The 20,839-nt window shown below is 43.4% G+C and overlaps 1 protein-coding gene across 4 annotated transcripts in view; it reads left to right on the top strand.

The window, feature by feature from the left end:
• The window catches only part of LOC115150052 (acid-sensing ion channel 1), a 358,958-nt gene that overhangs the window by 323,524 nt on the left and 14,595 nt on the right, over positions 1–20,839 (top strand). For all 4 annotated transcript variants that reach the window (XM_029692946.1, XM_029692944.1, XM_029692945.1 and 1 more), the window contains 4 exons: positions 301–428; positions 13,754–13,904; positions 18,548–18,604; positions 19,277–19,430. In XM_029692946.1, the coding sequence (XP_029548806.1) occupies positions 301–428; positions 13,754–13,904; positions 18,548–18,604; positions 19,277–19,430 (490 nt within the window). The remainder of the gene's footprint in view (positions 1–300; positions 429–13,753; positions 13,905–18,547; positions 18,605–19,276; positions 19,431–20,839) is intronic.

The following is a 20,839-nucleotide window of genomic DNA, read 5'->3' as shown; positions in this document are numbered from 1 at the left end:
TCTAAAAACTGTATAACCATTTGGATGGGGTTAAGGGATGGGGCTATGGCATGGATAGGGCATGGGGTTAGGGGATGCATAGAGGATGGGTTTAGGGGATGGATGAGGTATGGGATAGGATAGGGTGTAGGCTACTCCATTGCAGTAGGAACATCAATTATATAAATCATTGTGACATTCATCTGTTCTTCTGATTCCTAATTGTGATAAGATTTTCTGTTTTTTTTTTTCAGACTGAGTAATACCTGGAGCTTCATTTTTCTGGATGCATGTTTCTTGTCTTTCCCTTCCTCTCTCCAGATGAGACGTCATTTGAGGCAGGCATCAAGGTCCAGATCCACACCCAGGACGAGCCACCCTTCATTGACCAACTGGGCTTTGGAGTGGCCCCGGGCTTTCAGACCTTCGTATCCTGTCAGGAACAACGGGTAGGGTGTCACTCAATCCATTCATCAATCAATTAAGACTGCCATTAGTGGCTCTTACCAATATGGGCTTGCTACAGGGAAGGAGCGCACAACATTGGTCAAAACAAATAATGATTGTCTCGGTTATTGTTGTTGTCGATAAGTGATGGGTTGTTTTGTTGTTCATGATTCCTGATGATGTCATCCTGCTACCTTTAAAGGGGCTGGAGTATGTAAGTGTGTTTTCAGCTACTCAACCAGCATGCACCATTTCATTCTATTTCTGAAGGCCATGTTCTTGTTGAAAGCAGGACGAGGTAATTCTGAAACCTAGTCAGTCAGTTTCACCTTAAACAGACTCTGACCTCTCCACTGTCATTTCTTTTTCCTGTTACATTACGGGAATCTCATCAGTGTCTTGGTGGAAATCCACACTTTTTCAATCAGTGCTTTCATGCCCTCTTTGTCTCTCTGGGAGAGAAGAGAACCCACCTCTGAATAATTCCATATGATATATACCCATCAGGGTTGGAACCTTAATTATTATTATCTTAATTCTTTCATTCTGAACTGAAACACTTTTTATCATACTGTTCCGAGTGAAAAGAAGGAAGCCTGTACAGAATACAAATATTCCAAAACATGCAACCTGTTTGCAATAAGGCACTAAAGTAAAACTGCAAAGAAATGTACTTTATGTCCTGAATACAACACGTTATGTTTTGTGAAAATCCAACACAACACATCACTGAGTACCACTTTTCATATTTTCAAGCATGGTGGTGGCTGCATCATGTTATGGGTATGCTAGTCCTTGGCAAGGACTATGGCTTTTTAGTATAAAAAGAAGTGGAATAGAGCTAAGCACAGGCAAAATCCTAGAGTTAAACCTGGTTCAGTCTGCTTTCCAACAAGCACTGGGAGACAAATTCACCTTTCAGAAGGACAATAGACTAAAAAACAAGGCCAAATCTACATTTAGTAGCCTAGTTACAGTTTTGACTTAAATAGGCTTGAAAATCTCTGGCAAGACTTGAACTTGGCTGTCTAGCAATGATCAACAACCAACCGACTGACCGACCAACCAACCAAACGGCCAACCAGAGCTTGAAGAATAATAATAATACAAAAAGTGAACATATTGTCCAATCCAGGTGTGCAAAGCTCTTAGAGACTTAGCCAGAAAGACTCACAACTGTGTGATGCAAAAATTCTAGCTAAATGCTTGGTGCATAGAATTAAAAAGGTATTGTCAGATATTATTCATCCTAATCAGACAGGTTTTTTACATGGACGATACATTGGAGATAATATAAGACAAGTACTGGAAACAATGGAATACTATGAAATATCGGGAAAACCAGGCCTGGTTTTCATAGCTGACTTTGAAAAGCCTTTTGATAAAGGACGACTCGAGTTTATATATAAATGCCTGGAATATTTCAATTTTGGAGTATCTCTTATAAAATGGGTTAAAGTTATGTATAGTAAACCTAGGTGTAAAATAGTAAACAATGGCTACATCTCAGAAAGATTTAAACTGTCAAGAGGAGTAAAACAAGGTTGTCCACTATAGTCATATCTATGTATTATTGCCATTGAAATGTTAGCTGTTAAAATTAGATCCAACTATAATATTAAGCGATTAGAAATCCAGGGATAAAAAACAAAGGTGTCATTGTACGCTGATGATTCATATTTTCTTTTTAAAACCACAATTAGAATCCCTCCACAGCCTCATAGTATCTAGATACGTTTTCTAACCTCTCTGGATTAAAACCAAATTATGATAAGTGTACTACTATGTTATGTATTGAATCACAAAAAAATTCTACTTTTCAATGACTGTGTAGTTTACCAATAAAATGGTCTGACGGGGATGTGGACATACTCTGTATGCATATCCAGAAAGAAAGAAATGATCTCACTCCAATTAATTTTAATAGAAAGTTAGCAACAATAGATAAGATCTTGCTACCATGGAAAGGAAAATACCTGTCGATTTGTGGAAAAATCACCCTGATTAACTCTTTAGTCATATCACAGTTTACCTATTTGCTTATTTGCTTATGGTTTTGCCTACACCTAGTAACCTGCTTTTTCAATTATATTAACAAAACATATTCAATTTTATTTGGAATGGCAAGCCAGACAAAAGTAAAAGGTTCTATTTATATAATGAATATGAATTTGGGGGACAGAAATTATTAAATATTAAAGCATTAGACCTCTCACTACAGCATCAGTCATACAAAAGTTAGACTTAAATCCTGAATGGTTCTCTAGTAAAATTAGTAAGAATGTCTCACCCCATGTTCAAGAATGGCCTTTTCCCCTTTATGCAGATTCCAACTGCTCACATTTGGTTATTTGAAAACAAAATAATCTCTAAAATATTGATGTTTCTTAAACAAGTTCAGTTTAATCCACCTGAAAAGACAGAACAAATAATACAACAAATACTGTGGTTAAACTCAAATATACTAATTGATAAAAAAAAACAAAAAAAGGTATAATCTTTGTAAATTATATCATAAATAGGACTGGTGGAGTGATGTCACACATGCAGCTAACACAGATATATTGAAATGTCTGCTCTACCCAAAATTACAACCAACTAATTTCAGCATTACCACAAAAATTGATGAGGCAAGTGGAAGGGGAAAAACTAAGGAACTTGTTTGTCGGCCTTGCATTAAAGACCAAAAATGGTTAAAGAAAATTGTTATAAATAAAAAATATATACCAGTTTCATTTAAGGACCAAAAAATTGACAGCTCTACCATATAAATTGCTAAATAGTTGGGAAGAGATTTTCGATATACCAATTCCATGGCACATGGTTTATGAATTGATATGCAAAACGATGCCGGATTCAAAACTTAAAATTTTTCAATTCATATCTTATCGAGTAAAGTCTTGTATTAATGTATTATTATTCCCTCATCAGTTCTCATTACTGAACATCGCAAACTCTTTGGATATCTGCATGAAACCTAGCTTCCATAATAAATCAGCGATATACAAATTGGCGTAATTATTTATTTACTAACTAACTAATCAAATCACATAATTACATAAACAAACAATACAGTTATTTGTTACTAACACAATGCATTGATAAGTCCCTAGTAGGCTAAACCGGTATGACAGCTTGGTAGACAATGGAAAGGGGTGGGGACAGATAAAAAGCGGGAAAGACAAAATGGATTCACGACACACAGTTGATAATTATATTCATTGAAATGCTAATCCTTTGCACATGAACGGCCGCTCATTTGAAAATAATTCCAATGTGTAAATTTACTCCCGTATGTCGTTGTTGTCTTCTCTGTTGGACTCGCCGGTCCATCTGCTGGAGAGTCAGTTCATCAGAGAGTCTCTGGTTAACTTCCCCAGAAGTCAAAATGTCTTTAGTAGTTGTCGCTTTCTCAGCGGCTCTGGATAGTGTCTGTTGTAATGGATACGTCAGGTGTACAGATGGTCATTGCATAGAATAGATGCTTCCGCTGTTGTCGGTATTCTCGTACTAGATTTACGTAATTTCCAGCTGCAGACTAGTAATTCTACGTCTAGGATTTACTCTTATTCTGTAGTGATCGATCATCTCAGAGCTGAACCATTTCCAGCCATGTAGCCAACGCTACACGCTGTATGATCTCCGTGGCCTATAGAGTTGTAGTTCTTAACCATTTCACATGTAGCGTCAGCTGCATGTTTTCTAGTCTAATGATCTATAGAATTGTATCCATTCCAACATGGGGACTCTGTCCCAGCGTTCTCTGACTTATTGTACATTTTGTAGGAAGTGGTTTTATACTCTGTGGAAAAAGGTGCGATTCCGTGACGCCTGATGTAATGTCTGGCCTCACAGGGCGTGGCCACTGACTAGTTAAAACTTTACATCTTAGTATCTCGTTTAGAAGTATCTTGTTTAGTATCTCGTTTAGAAGTATCTTGTTTAGTATCTCGTTTAGAAGTATCTTGTTTAGTATCTCGTTTAGAAGGCCAACATCACATTACATCTTCTCACAAATAGTTTCATATTTACTAATTCATTTAATCTACTGTAGATGTAAACCTGACAGCTGGGAAATGTACACTTTAAGGGATACAGTTATGTGTGTTTCCTGTCCTTCATGAGATCACCAAATGAAACACAATGGACATGACTGTCCCTTAAGTGTCCACGGACCATTCCCACATTCTCAAAAATATAAATATTGTTTAATTCTCCCATTTTGGGGATTAGGAGTTTTGGCAAGAGAAGCTCTTTGTTCTCCATAGACTCTCTCCCTCAATACTGCATGGCAGGTATTTATGACTGTTGTAAAACCTGATATGGGAGAGAGAGTGAGAGAGAGAGGGAGGGGGGGGCACGATATACACCCAAAAAGGGCCACGTCGTGACAGCTTCTTGACACAATGCCCACTTTACCCGGAAGCCACCTGCACCAATGTGTTGGATGAAACACCGTGCACCTGGCGGCCGTGTCAGCGTGCACTGCACCTGGCCCTCCACCGGAGTCACTAGTGCGCGATGGGACAAGGACATTAGGAGGCGCGCACACCACCCACCGCTTCCTAGTATATTACTCGTTAATGTTCAGTCTCTGGATCATAAAGTTGACGAACTCAGGGCGAGGGTTTCTGTCCAGAGAGACATCAGGGATTGTAACATAGTCTGTTTCACGGAAACATGGCTCTCTCGGGATATACTCTCTGAGTCGGTCCAACCAGTTGGGTTCTCAGTTCATTTCGTGGACAGGAATAAATATCTCTCCGGGAAGAAGAAGAGCGGGGTGTATGTTTCATGATTAACGACTCATGGTGTCATTCTGATAACACACAGGAAGTCCTTTTGTTCACCCGACCTAGAATACCTCACAGTCAAATTAGGTATTATATCCTAAGATAATTTTCTTCAGTTAAAGTCACGGTCGTGTATATCCCCCCTCAAGCCGATACCACAACAGCCCTCAAAGAACTTCACTGGACTTTATGCAACCTAGATATCCTGAGGCTGCATTTATTGTAGCTGGTGATTTTTAAAAAGCAAATTTGAGGAAAAGGCTGCCAAAGTTGTATCAACATATTGACTGTAGTACTTGCCCAAAACATTTCCTGTAGCAGCAGCTACGCTTTCTGGGGTTTATTATGGATCCCCAATAGTTCCTGCCAAGACAGCAGCTACTCTTCCTGGGGTTTATTATGGATCCCCATTAGTTCCTGCCAAAGCAGCAGCTACTCTTCCTGGGGTTTATTATTGATCCCCAATAGTTCCTGCCAAGGCAGCAGCTACTCTTCCTGGGGTCCAGCAAAAATAACACATTAAGGCACATCACACACAACAACAAAAAACAGTACACCATAAAACATCATTACACAACTACATATCTACAACACAAAATACCTCCATACAACAATATTACAATGTACGTGTGTGTATATAGTGTGTGTGTGTGAATGCGCACATACGTATGATGAAAGGAACATAGGAGAAGAATTTGTTCATATTATCAATCCTGCCATGGCCACTTATGTCTTGGTGTGTGTGTCCGGTGAATGTCTGTGTGTGCCCAGTGAGAAAAAAAGAGAGAGAGAGAGACAGACAGACAGACAGACAGACAGACAGACAGACAGACAGACAGACAGAGAGAGAGAGAGAGAGAGAGAGAGAGAGAGAGAGAGAGAAAAGGACAGACAGACAGACAGACAGACAGACAGACAGACAGACAGACAGACAGACAGACAGACAGACAGACAGACAGACAGACAGACAGACAGACAGAGGAGACAGACAGACAGACAGACAGACAGACAGACAGACAGACAGACAGACAGACAGAGAGAGAGAAAGGAGAGAGAGAGACATACAGACAGAGAGAAGAGAGAGAGAGAGAGAGAGAGAGAGAGAGAGAGAGAGAGAGAGAGAGAAAGGAGAGAGAGAGAGAAAGGAGAGAGAGACATACAGACAGAGAGAAGAGAGAGAGAGAGAGAGAGAGAGAGAGAGAGAGAGAGAGAAAGGAGAGAGAGAGAGAAAGGAGAGAGAGACATACAGACAGAGAGAAGAGAGGGAGAGAGAGAAGAGAGAGAGGAGATAGAGAGGTAAGCATCCCGTGGTCTGCAGCCACAACACCATCAGCATACATAATCCCACCGCAGCCTGATTAGACCTGTACTGAACACACACCAAAACACACACTGACATCGACACACACACACAAAAACACACACTAACACTGCCAGCATTAGAGAGAGGTTCTGTCCCAGCTTTCATTAATCTAATGCAATACAGTCACATTCAACCCTTTCGTTCCAAAGCTCTCCATTAGTGTGAAACTGTTTTGGTGCAAATATATAAATGAAAGGTCTGATGCAGTCGTTTTTATCCTAATATCAAACATTTCTAGGTAACAATTAAGTACCTGATTTTTTTCTATTAAATTGTCCAAATAGAAACAAAATAGCTTCTAAGCAAAGAGTAATTTCTCAAGGAAGAATTTTGCTAGGACTGTCTGAGTGGTCAGAGTGGGGAGGGGCAACCTGAAAATGATATGTTATTGGCAGAGGTTTGGAACTTGCTTTCTTATTGGTCTATTTTACTGCCTGCTGATGTCAGGCCAAAACTTCAACCCACCAAAAGAGGCAGAAATTTCAGCCGTTCTTTTTAAAAAGCTCTTACACTAAATGGGCAGCATCATCAATTTCACAGTATTATTCCAAACTCATAATGTGGAAATATATGTATACAGTGCATTTGGAAAGGAAACAGACCCCTTGACTTTTTCTACATTTTGTTAGTTGTCACGTCCTGACCAGCAGAGGGCATATTGCTTAGTCTAGGTCAGGATGTGGCAGGTGGTTTGTGTTTGTTTAATGTTGATGATTGGGACTTCCAATTGAAGGCAGGTGTGTATAGTTGCCTTTGATTGGAAGTCCTATATAGGTGTGTGTGTTTGTCTTTGGGGTTGTGGGGAATTGTTGTGAGCACTGCTGTGTTTGGTATAGCCTGCCACACCGTCAGTTCGTTCATTGTTTTGTTTATTGGTTTTCAGTGGATGCTCTACTCCTTTTGTTTTCAACATTAAAAACATGAGTATCCACACTTCCGCTGCGCCTTGGTCCTTCTCTCTTAAATACGACATATTCGCCGAAGAGTATGACATATTCTGTGACAGAATTCCCCACCAACACAGGACCAAGCAGCGGAAGAAGGCTGGTGAGGACTGGGAGACACGACGGGTAAGGGAGACCGAGAGGCACCCCCAAGATTTTTTTAGGGGGGGGCACAAGGGCTGTTTGACGGCGTCAGAGCTGCCCGCCAGTCAACAATCGTCAGAGCTGCCCGCCAGTCAACCGTCGTCAGAGCTGCCCGCCAGTCAACCGTCGTCAGAGCTGCCCGCCAGTCAACAGTCGCCAGAGCTGCCCGCCAGTCAACAGTCGCCAGAGAGGTCAGACTGCGCTGAACTGCCGGAGTGGCCAGACTGCGCTGAACTGCCGGAGTGGCCAGACTGCGCTGAACTGCCGGAGTGGCCAGACTGCGCTGAACTGCCGGAGTGGCCAGACTGCGCTGAACTGCCGGAGTGGCCAGACTGCGCTGAACTGCCGGAGTGGCCAGACTGCGCTGAACTGCCGGCGTGGCCAGACTGCCCTGAACTGCCGGCGTGGCCAGACTGCCCTGAACTGCCGGCGTGGCCAGACTGCCCTGAACTGCCGGCGTGGCCAGACTGCCCTGAACTGCCGGCGTGGCCAGACTGCCCTGAACTGCCGGCGTGGCCAGACTGCCCTGAACTGCCGGCGTGGCCAGACTGCCCTGAACTGCCAGACCGTCCCGAGCTGCCAGACTGCCCCGACTGTCCCGAGGTGCCAGACTGTCCCGAGCTGCCAGACTGCCCCGACTGTCCCGAGCTGCCAGACTGCCCCGAGCTGCCAGACTGCCCCGACTGTCCCGAGCCGCCAGACTGCCCCGACTGCCTGAACTGCCGGCGTGGCCAGACTGCCCTGAACTGCCAGACCGTCCCGAGCTGCCAGACTGCCCCGAATGTCCCGAGGTGCCAGACTGTCCCGAGCTGCCAGACTGCCCCGACTGTCCCGAGCTGCCAGACTGCCCCGAGCTGCCAGACTGCCCCGACTGTCCCGAGCCGCCAGACTGGCCGGACTGCCCCGACTGCCTGGAACGGCCAGCACCTGAGCCACCTCCAGGATAGGTGGGTTGGGGAGGGAGGGTGTAGCACAGTGCCGTCGGTGACGGCAGCCACCCTCCCCTCCCTTTTTGTTTAGGGGGTATTGTTTGTTGGTTTTTGTTGGGGTATTGGGGATTTTCTTGTGTTTTTCTTTTTTAGGTGCATCCTGGAGTCTGCACCTTGAGAGGGGGGTACTGTCACGTCCTGACCAGCAGAGGGCATATTGCTTAGTCTAGGTCAGGATGTGGCAGGTGGTTTGTGTTTGTTTAATGTTGATGATTGGGACTTCCAATTGAAGGCAGGTGTGTATAGTTGCCTTTGATTGGAAGTCCTATATAGGTGTGTGTGTTTGTCTTTGGGGTTGTGGGGAATTGTTGTGAGCACTGCTGCGTTTGGTATAGCCTGCCACACCGTCAGTTCGTTCATTGTTTTGTTTATTGGTTTTCAGTGGATGCTCTACTCCTTTTGTTTTCAACATTAAAAACATGAGTATCCACACTTCCGCTGCGCCTTGGTCCTTCTCTCTTAAATACGACATATTCGCCGAAGAGTACGACATATTCTGTGACATTAGTCTTATTCTAAAATTGATTAAATTATTTTAAATCTACACACAATACCCCATGATGACAAAGCGAAAACAGGTTTTTTGACATTTTTGCAAATGTATAAAAAATAAAAAACTATTATTCAGACTCTTTGCTATGAGACTCGAAATTGAGCTCAGGTGCATCCTGTTTCCATTGATCATCCTTGAGATGCTTCTACAACTTGATCAGAGTCGACCTGTGGTAAATTCAATTGATTGGACATGATTTGAAAAGGCACACACCTGTCTATATAAGGTCCCACAGTTGACGGTGCATGACAGAGCAAAAACCAAGCCATGAGGTCGAAGGAATTGTCCATAGAGCTCTGAAACAGGATGGTGAACTGAGGCACAGATCTGGGGAAGGGTACCAAAACATTTCTGCAGCATTGAAGGTCCCCAAGAACACAGTGGCCTCCATCATTCTTAAGTGGAAGAAGTTTGGAACCACCAAGACTCTTCCTAGAGGTGGCCACCCGGCCAAACTGAGCAATCAGGGGAGAAGGGCCTTGGTCAGGGAGGTGACCAACAAAATGATGGTCACTCTGACAGAGCTCTAGAGTTCCTCTGTGGAGATGGGAGAACCTTCCAGAAGGACAACCATCTCTGCAGCACTCCACCAATTAGGCCTTTATGGTAGAGTGGCCAGACGGAAGCCATTCCTCAGTAAAAGGCACATGACAGCCTGCTTAGAGTTTGCCAAAAGGCACCTAATTGACTCTCAGACCATGAGAAACAAGATTCTCTGGTCTGATGAAACCTAGATTGAAGTCTTTGGCCTGAATGCCAAGCGTCACTTCTGGAGGAAACCTGGCACCATCCCATCGGTGAAGCATGGTGGTGGCATCATGCTGTGGGGATGTTTTTTAGCAGCAGGGACTGGGAGACCAGTCAGGATCGAGGGAAAGATTAACGGAGCAAAGTACAAAGAGATCCTTGATGAAAACCTACTCCAGAGCGCTCAGGACCTCAGACTGGGGCAAAGGTTCACCTTCCAACAGGACAACGACCCTAAGCACACAGCCAAGACAACGCAGGAGTGGCTTCGGGACATGTCTCTGGATGTCCTTGAGTGGCCCAGCCGGATCCCGGACTTGAACCCGATCTAACATCTCTGGAAAGACCTGAAAATAGCTGTGCAGCGACACACCCCATCCAACCTGACAGAGCTTGAGAGGATCTGCAGAGAATCATGGGTGAAACTCCCCAAATACAGGTGTGCCAAGCTTGTAGCGTCATACCCAAGAAGACTCGAGGCTGTAATCGCTGCCAAAGGTGCTTCAACAATGTACTGAGTAAAGGGTCTGAATACTTATGTAAATGTGAGAAGAAAAAAATCTAAAAACCTTTTTTTGCTTTGTCATTATGGGGTATTGTGTGTAGATTGATGAGGGGAAAAACTATTTAATACATTTTAGAATAAGGTTGTAACATAATAAAAAACGAACAAGTCAAGGGCTCTGAAAACTTTCCGAATGTAAAACACAGGAAGATCAAGTTTTTGACTGCACGGCCATTAAGATAAGGATTTTTTACATTGGCACTCAGCATCACTCCATCAAAAAGATATGTCCCGAGTGGCGCAGTGGTCTGAGGCACTGCATGTCAGTGCTAGAGGTGTCACTACAGACCCTTGGTTCAATTCCAGGCTCTATCACAACCGTCCTTGATTGGGAGTCCCATAGGGTGGTGCACAATTGGCCCAGTGTTGTTAGGGTTTGGCTGGGGTAGGTGGTCATTGCAAATAAGAATTTGGTCTTAACGGTCTTTCCTGGTTAAATAAAATATTTTTTTAATATATATTTCAGGATGTTGTGTATCCCTGGAAATAATCAAACTTCATGTAAACATTATCGTTTTGAAAACATACCATGTCCAAACAAAGTGGTCTCTTGGCACAATTTACCCTGGGCATGGGGTGAGTTGAGCCATGGGATTAAGCCGTCTACAGATTTCTGCACTGAATGAAATATTTCCACCTTTATTTCCCAAACACAATTCAATACAATCACAACCACTTTTTGTCCTTTAATCATTATAAGCATCTTTTAACACAGGTTTAACGCCTAACAACCAATTTGTAATTTTTTTAAACAATTTTTACATAGGCCAGGCCCTGTTGTTTCCTCATATCAATTTGCCCAACTTGCCATTGGCTCAATCTTTGGCTCAACTTACACCTTGGCCATTGGCTCAATTTCTAACATTTTGACTATGTTAGCCCACACAGCTACAAGGATGCACTTCCATGCTAGATGTAGGACTTCATATTGAAAATGATAGAGACCTGATGTATAGAACAATCTTAAAATGATCTACTTTGGTTTAGATACCAGCATCGTGAAACCTCTAACACAATAAATTCATTTGACTTGGTGAAAGTCTGTTTTTTTGGACCTAACTTGATTTTTCCATGTGGTTTCTTCTTCACAGACTCCATGACATTATGACCTCTTCCTAAATATTTGGTAAAATTATACATTTTGTAACAAGGCTCAACTTACCCTTTTTGCTAAATTTACCCCACTATTCCCTACTCTACTTCTAATGAAGATAATTCAGAGAGCTCTCCTCGGCTCTCTTTCTCTGTCTTTCCTCACGCTCTCTCTCTCCTACTTACTCACACATACAAACACACACACACATGCACACACACACACACACACACACACACACACACACACACACACACACACACACACACACACACCACACACACACACACACACACCACACACACACACACACCACACACACACGCGCACACGCACACGCGCACACGCGCACACCACACACGTGCACGCGCACGCACACGCACACACACACACACGCACACGCACACCACACACACGCACACGCACACACACACACACACACCACACACACACACACACACACGCACACCACACACGCACGCACGCACGCACACACACACGCACACCGCACGCACACGCACACGCACACACACACACACACACGCACACACACACACACACACACGCACACCACACACACACACACGCGCGTAGAGACTCATAGGCTAAAGCCTATAAAACATTTATACTCACTTCAGCCTCAGCGAATTAGCCAGTAGCTTTCAATTCGAGTAACTCAGGTTGAAAACTAAACAACACAGCCATTTGTTTCTCTTTTTACTGAGATGGCGGTTTCCGTTAAAAAGCCTAAAGCCTTTCACAGACAGTTGCAAATGCACAAAGACTCACGGAATCAAGCCTCCACAAATGCTTTCCAAAGGTACAATGAATGTAGGTGGCTTGTGTGGCTGGTTGTGTAGTGAATAGGCAACCTGCATGGTGAAATCATTATTCAGACGGATGGATCTTCACACAGGTATGAAACAGATGATGAGTTGGACAAACCCAGAGAAAACTAGTTTTGTATCCCAAATGGCACCCCATTCCCTACTACCTATGGGCCCTGGTCAAAAGTAGTACACTATATAGGGAATAGGGTGTCATGTGAGACACTGTGTGTTGCTCAGCCCATTGGGACCAGCACTGTTTAATTTCAATCTATTTTATTCTGCCTTTCGCACTATGAATCCTCCCATCTGAAACACCAAATAGAGAAATCATTATCATTTTCTAATTCGATTTTGGGGAGGAGATGGGACAGAATGAGTGTGTGTGAACATGTATTGGTACACTCAGTAATCCCCACTCTGACCCATATGGATCTATGTGTTTAGTTAATGTGTTGGTACTTACATCATCACACATACACACAGACACAGACATATGGCTCTGCAAGCCATAGCCCTTGCAGAGCAAGGGGAACAACTACTTCAGGTCTCAGAGCGAGTGACGTCACCAATTGAAACGCTATTAGCGCGCACCACCGCTAACTAGCTAGCCATTTCACATCGGTTACACACACACAGAGAGAGAGAGAGACACACATACACACACACACACACACACACACACACACACACACACACACACACACACACACAGAGACACAGACATACATACACACACACACACACACACACACACACACACACACACACACACACACACACACACACACACAGAGAGAGACACACACACACACACACAGAGAGACACACACACACACACATACAGCGGCCTCGGCCTCGCTAACTCACACACAGCCAGTGTGTCTAACTCCAGCCCTGCAAGGAGAGATACAGGGTTGTGCAGGCTTTTGTTCAAGCCCAGCGCTAACCTGATTGAACTTATTGTGATTAGTAGAAAAGTAGAATGAGGTAATGTTAGTGATGGACTGTAACAAAAGCCTGCACTGCAACTACCCAGGACTTTAGGCCTAGAACAACAGAAAATGTTTATTTTATTTTTCTACAACATTGTTCATCGAGTTCCCAGAGATGTCTGTCTCTCCTCTATAGCAGTATAGGTGCAGAGTGTGTCCTTCCATCTCTCTGTGTCTCCTCTATAACTAACGTTCCTTTCTCCCCCATTGACTCAGACTCTCTCTCTCTCTCTCTCTCTCTCTCTCTCCCTCTCTCTCTCTCTCTCTCTCTCTCTCTCTCTCTCTCTCCCCCCCTCCCTCCCTCCCGCCTGTAGCTGACGTACCTGCCTCCCCCGTGGGGTGATTGCAAGTCCACTCCCATGGACTCTGACTTCTTCAGCTCCTACAGCCTCACGGCCTGCCGTATCGACTGTGAGACACGTTACCTGGTGGAGAACTGTAACTGCCGCATGGTACACATGCCTGGTAGGAGCCTCTCTCTCTCGCTCTCTCTCCATTTCAACTTCAATGGAAGACGTTTTATTGGCACGGGAAACATATGTTTTTAAAGGCATTTCAAATGTCATATTATGTCTATAAACAGTGTTGTAATGATGTGCAAATAGTTAACGTACAAAAGGGAAAATAAATTAACATAAATATGGGCTGTATTTACAATGGTGTTTGTTCTTCACTGGTTGCCCTTTTCTTGTCACAAATCTTGCTGCTGTGATGGCACACTGTGGTATTTCACCCAATAGATATGGAAGTTTATCCAAATTGGGTTTATTTTCTAATTCTTTGTGGGTCTGTGTAATCTGAGGGAAATATGTGTCTCTAATATGGTCATACATTTGGTAGGAGGTTAGGAAGTGCAGCTCAGTTTCCACCTCATTTTTGTGGGCAGTGTGCACATAGTCTGTCTTCACTTCTCTGCCTACGACGTCCTTTCTCAATAGCAAGGCTATGCTCACTATGTGTCTGTACATAGTCAAAGCTTTTCTCTCTCTCTCTCTCTCTCTCTCTCTCTCTCTCTCTCTCTCTCTCTCTCTCTCTCTCTCTCTCTCTCTCTCTCTCTCTCTCTCATTTACACATACACACACAATACCTGTAGAATTACAACTGGTACACATGCCTCAGCCAAGTCCTGGCTCAGTGGAGTTTTCCAAAAAAGCTCAACATGGGGGGCAGGTTGCCATACACAAGGTTGCTGGTTCGAATCCCACCCCAAACACTAACTATAAACTTCACCAATCACATTTCTTGCCTAAACTTAATTTGATTTCTGCCATTGAGGCAAAGGCCCCTAGAAAAGATACAATGTAGGAACATTTCCCCCTGCCAAGTGCTGAGTCAACATCTCTGTCACAGACTCTGTAGGGAACCGTGACTCAGTCATCCTCTCTGTTACTGACTCTATAGGGAACCGTGACTCAGTCATCCTCTCTGTTACTGACTCTATAGGGAACCGTGACTCAGTCATCCTCTCTGTTACTGACTCTATAGGGAACCGTGACTCAGTCATCCTCTCTGTCACTGACACTGTAGGGAACCATGACTCAGTCATCCTCTCTGTTACTGACTCTATAGGGAACCGTGACTCAGTCATCCTCTCTGTTACTGACTCTATAGGGAACCATGACTCAGTCATCCTCTCTGTCACAGACACTATAGGGAACCATGACTCAGTCATCCTCTCTGTCACAGACACTATAGGGAACCATGACTCAGTCATCCTCTCTGTCACAGACTCTATAGGGAACCATGACTCAGTCATCCTCTCTGTCACAGACACTATAGGGAACCATGACTCAGTCATCCTCTCTGTCACAGACACTATAGGGAACCATGACTCAGTCATCCTCTCTGTCACAGACACTATAGGGAACCATGACTCAGTCATCCTCTCTGTCACTGACACTGTAGGGAACCATGACTCAGTCATCCTCTCTGTTACTGACTCTATAGGGAACCATGACTCAGTCATCCTCTCTGTCACAGACACTATAGGGAACCATGACTCAGTCATCCTCTCTGTCACAGACACTATAGGGAACCATGACTCAGTCATCCTCTCTGTCACAGACACTATAGGGAACCATGACTCAGTCATCCTCTCTGTCACAGACACTATAGGGAACCATGACTCAGTCATCCTCTCTGTCACAGACACTATAGGGAACCATGACTCAGTCATCCTCTCTGTCACAGACACTATAGGGAACCATGACTCAGAGTCACAAACAAAACTGTTAAAAACATGTGTTGTCACACTGCTATGGTTCAGTAGACTTAGTTGACATTGCTGTAGTGGAGTTTTTAATCTCTGTTTGTCTAATGTGATGTATTGTGTATCTTAGAGACGGGGGTGACTGGGTGAAGATGAGAAAGATACAGAAAGACACAAAAGAAAAGCTTATATTTATTCTCTTTATTATCTTTGTTCTATTTATTATCTTTGTTATATGTCTTATATTTATTATCTGTGATCTATTAAAGCGATAAGGCCCGAGGGGGTACGGTAATATATCACAGTGCTAAGGGCAGTTCATACACACAACGTAACGCAGATGTAACGGCTCTCGTCGGAATGAGTGGACCAAAGCGCAGCGTGGAAAGTGTTCATGATTTTTATTGATCAGAAAACACTCGAACAAAGTAACAAAACAAAAACCCAACAGTTCTGTCAGATAACAGAATACTAAACAGAAAATATACCTCCCACAAAACTCAGGTGGAAAACAGGCTCCCTAAGTATGATTCCCAATCAGAGACAACGATTGACAGCTGCCTCTGATTGGGAACCACACTCGGCTAAAAAACAAAGAAATAGAAAACATAGATATTCCCACCCGAGTCACACCCTGACCTAACCAAACATAGAGAATAAATAAGATCTCTAAGGTCAGGGCGTCACAGCAGAGTGCCTGGATACAGCCCTTAGCCGTGGTTTATTTTTCTATATACCACAAACCCCCGAGGTTACAAATGTAATTAGAACAGACAAAACAAATGTTTTGTCATACCCGTGGTATATGGTCTGATATTTCAGCCAATCAGCATTCAGGGCTTGAACCACCCAATTATAAAATGGGTAGTAGTGAACTACATTGGTTGTGCTGGATTTGTCAGAACAATTGCTATGCCAATGTTTGGCACCCTAATCAGTGTCAAGGACAGATAAACAATATAATATCTGTTCTACTTATTTTTGGATTAGATCTAAATGTCAAATCTAGCTTTTTTTAGCCTTTATTCTAAATTGTTTCCATAACCAACACCTGTAATTGGTGCTTGTTAGAAATAGCAGTAGCAGTGTATCTCAGTAGTTCTTCTGTGTGCTATGAAAACACGTGTCCCCAGAGTATCAATCAGTAATCTGCACAGTGAAGCGCCCTCCTCCACTGTGTCCCAAGTGGCACTCTATTCCCTATATAGGTCAGAAGTTTTGACTAGGTTTCTGGTCAGAAGAAATGCACCCTCTGGGAAACAAGCGGTGCATTAGGGACACTACCATCCTCTGTAGCTTCTGTCATGATCTCATTCATTAACCCTCATCACTCCAGACCTGCATTTCACTGGAACAGTGTGTCAGGGATGTAAATAACAATATTTACTGAATGTCAACAGTGCGACAGGGATGTAAATAACAATATTTACTGAATGTCAACAGTGCGGCAGGGATGTAAATAACAATATTTACTGAATGTCAACAGTGCGACAGGGATGTAAATAACAATATTTACTGAATGTCAACAGTGCGACAGGGATGTAAATAACAATATTTACTGAATGTCAACAGTGCGGCAGGGATGTAAATAACAATATTTACTGAATGTCAACAGTGCGACAGGGATGTAAATAACAATATTTACTGAATGTCAACAGTGCGACAGGGATGTAAATAACAATATTTACTGAATGTCAACAGTGCGACAGGGATGTAAATAACAATATTTACTGAATGTCAACAGTGCGGCAGGGATGTAAATAACAATATTTACTGAATGTCAACAGTGCGACAGGGATGTAAATAACAATATTTACTGAATGTCAACAGTGCGGCAGGGATGTAAATAACAATATTTACTGAATGTCAACAGTGCGACAGGGATGTAAATAACAATATTTACTGAATGTCAACAGTGCGACAGGGATGTAAATAACAATATTTACTGAATGTCAACAGTGCGACAGGGATGTAAATAACAATATTTACTGAATGTCAACAGTGCGACAGGGATGTAAATAACAATATTTACTGAATGTCAACAGTGCGGCAGGGATGTAAATAACAATATTTACTGAATGTCAACAGTGCGACAGGGATGTAAATAACAATAATTACTGAATGTCAACAGTGCGACAGGGATGTAAATAACAATATTTACTGAATGTCAACAGTGTGGACAGGGATGTAAATAACAATATTTACTGAATGTCAACAGTGTGACAGGGATGTAAATTACAATATTTACTGAATGTCAACAGTGCGACAGGGATGTGAATAACTATAACTATAGGACAGGAGGGAGCTAATTCCCTGTATCTCGGACATCAGGCTGCTGTATTTTCTTTAACTGTGTTCTCACTAATAGAAGAGGTTGTCCAATCTAGAGAACATGAAAGGACACCAGTGTTAATGAAATCAATCATTAAATGAGGACATTAGATCAACATGAGGAGTACTCCAGGCAGATAAGACCGATGACATCAGTCATTAAATGAGGACAAGAGATCAACATGAGGAGTACTCCAGGCAGATAGTGCTCCCGAGTGGCGCAGTGGTCTAAGACACTGCATCTCAGTGCCAGAGGTGTCACTGCAGCCCCTGGTTGAAATCCAGGCTGTTTCACATCCGGCTGTGATTGGGAGTACCATAGGGCGACGCACAATTGGCCCAGCATCGTCTGTGTTTGGCCGGGGTAGGCCGTCATTGTAAATAAGAATTTGTTCTTAATTGACTTGCCTAGTTAAATAAAGGTTAAATAATATATATATATTTTTTACATAATACAGATTAAATCAATCAAGAGAGAACGAGGATTTGTAATGACAGAGATGTCCCCTCTTCATCCTCTTCCTCATCCAGGACGTTGTGTTCGGTCTCTCTGTCATGTTTTCCTCAGGAGATGCCCCATACTGTACCCCAGAGCAGTACAAGGAGTGTGCTGACCCTGCCTTGGGTAAGTACAACCTCCTATCTCTGTCCGTTCACGAAGCCAGGTCCATACAGAAATGGTTTGTCTAGATCAGTGTGGAAGTACTTGACTGGCCTCCACAGAGCCCTGACCTCAACCCCATCGAACGCCGACTGTGAGCCAGGCTTAATCGACCAACATCAGTGCCCGACCTCACTAATGCTCTTGTGAATGGAAGCAAGTCCCCGCAGCAATGTTACAAAATCTAGTGAAAAGCCTTCCCAGAAGAGTGGATGCTGTTATAGCAGCAAAGGGGGCACCAACTCCATATTAATGTCCATGATATTAGAATGAGATGTTCAACGAGCAGGTGTCCACATACTTTTGGTCATGTAGTCTCTCTCTCTCTCTCTCTCTCCATCCCTCCCTCCGACTGGGCACAGACGTCAGTTCAACATTTAGTTTTGATTTACGTTTAGTTGAGTTGTCCACTAATGTGAATTCAACGTGAAATCAACGAAACATTTCACCATGTCATTTGCAAATCCAATCAGTTTTCTGTGTTGATTCATGTGGAAACGTGGTTGAAAATGATGTGGGAACAATGTTGATTCAACCAGTTTTTGCTGAGTGGATTGTCTGTTTCTCACGCCCTGCAATGTGCTGTAGTGCACTACATATAAAGGACACTGAACCCCTTGTTGTGTCCCATTATAGACTTCCTGGTGGAGAGAGATAATGACTACTGCGTGTGTGATACACCCTGCAACATGACGCGCTTTGGAAAGGAGATGTCCTTCGTCAAGATTCCCAGTAAGGCTTCAGCCAAGTACCTGGCCAAGAAGTACAACAAGACTGAGCAATACATTGCGTAAGTTTACTTCTCTGCTCCTTATCTATCTGTCAGGTGTGGAAGTGTACCTGTCTGCTCCTTATCTATCTGTCAGGTGTGGAAGTGCACCTGTCTGCTCCTTATCTATCTGTCAGGTGTGGAAGTGCACCTGTCTGCTCCTTATCTATCTGTCAGGTGTGGAAGTGCACCTGTCTGCTCCTTATCTATCTGTCAGGTGTGGAAGTGTACCTGTCTGTTCCTTATCTATCTGTCAGGTGTGGAAGTGTACCTGTCTGTTCCTTATCTATCTGTCAGGTGTGGAAGTGTACCTGTCTGTTCCTTATCTATCTGTCAGGTGTGGAAGTGCACCTGTCTGCTCCTTATCTATCTGTCAGGTGTGGAAGTGTACCTGTCTGCTCCTTATCTATCTGTCAGGTGTGGAAGTGTACCTGTCTGCTCCTTATCTATCTGTCAGGTGTGGAAGTGTACCTGTCTGCTCCTTATCTATCTGTCAGGTGTGGAAGTGTACCTGTCTGTTCCTTATCTATCTGTCAGGTGTGGAAGTGTACCTGTCTGCTCCTTATCTATCTGTCAGGTGTGGAAGTGTACCTGTCTGTTCCTTATCTATCTGTCAGGTGTGGAAGTGTACCTGTCTGCTCCTTATCTATCTGTCAGGTGTGGAAGTGCACCTGTCTGCTCCTTATCTATCTGTCAGGTGTGGAAGTGTACCTGTCTGCTCCTTATCTATCTGTCAGGTGTGGAAGTGTACCTGTCTGCTCCTTATCTATCTGTCAGGTGTGGAAGTGTACCTGTCTGCTCCTTATCTATCTGTCAGGTGTGGAAGTGTACCTGTCTGCTCCTTATCTATCTGTCAGGTGTGGAAGTGTACCTGTCTGTTCCTTATCTATCTGTCAGGTGTGGAAGTGTACCTGTCTGCTCCTTATCTATCTGTCAGGTGTGGAAGTGTACCTGTCTGCTCCTTATCTATCTGTCAGGTGTGGAAGTGTACCTGTCTGCTCCTTATCTATCTGTCAGGTGTGGAAGTGTACCTGTCTGTTCCTTATCTATCTGTCAGGTGTGGAAGTGTACCTGTCTGTTCCTTATCTATCTGTCAGGTGTGGAAGTGTACCTGTCTGCTCCTTATCTATCTGTCAGGTGTGGAAGTGTACCTGTCTGCTCCTTATCTATCTGTCAGGTGTGGAAGTGTACCTGTCTGTTCCTTATCTATCTGTCAGGTGTGGAAGTTTAAATAAACCACAATATGATGAATTATATCCCCCCGAAAGTGGGTTTAAGAATACCTCTAGTGCGCGCTGTAAATAGTTTTCTTGTGTAAAGTTGTATTGATAATGATCATGACAGTCAAACAGCTTAACTACATCAAACAGACAGAACAGCAAATCCATTACAGTTAGTCAGTTACCTCAGACAAATTCATCATCGACATG

Source organism: Salmo trutta, chromosome 16, assembly GCF_901001165.1.
Source record: "Salmo trutta chromosome 16, fSalTru1.1, whole genome shotgun sequence".
NCBI lineage: Eukaryota > Metazoa > Chordata > Actinopteri > Salmoniformes > Salmonidae > Salmo > Salmo trutta.
Note: the sequence above shows the minus strand (reverse complement) of the source record. Positions and strands in the feature narration are given on the sequence as shown.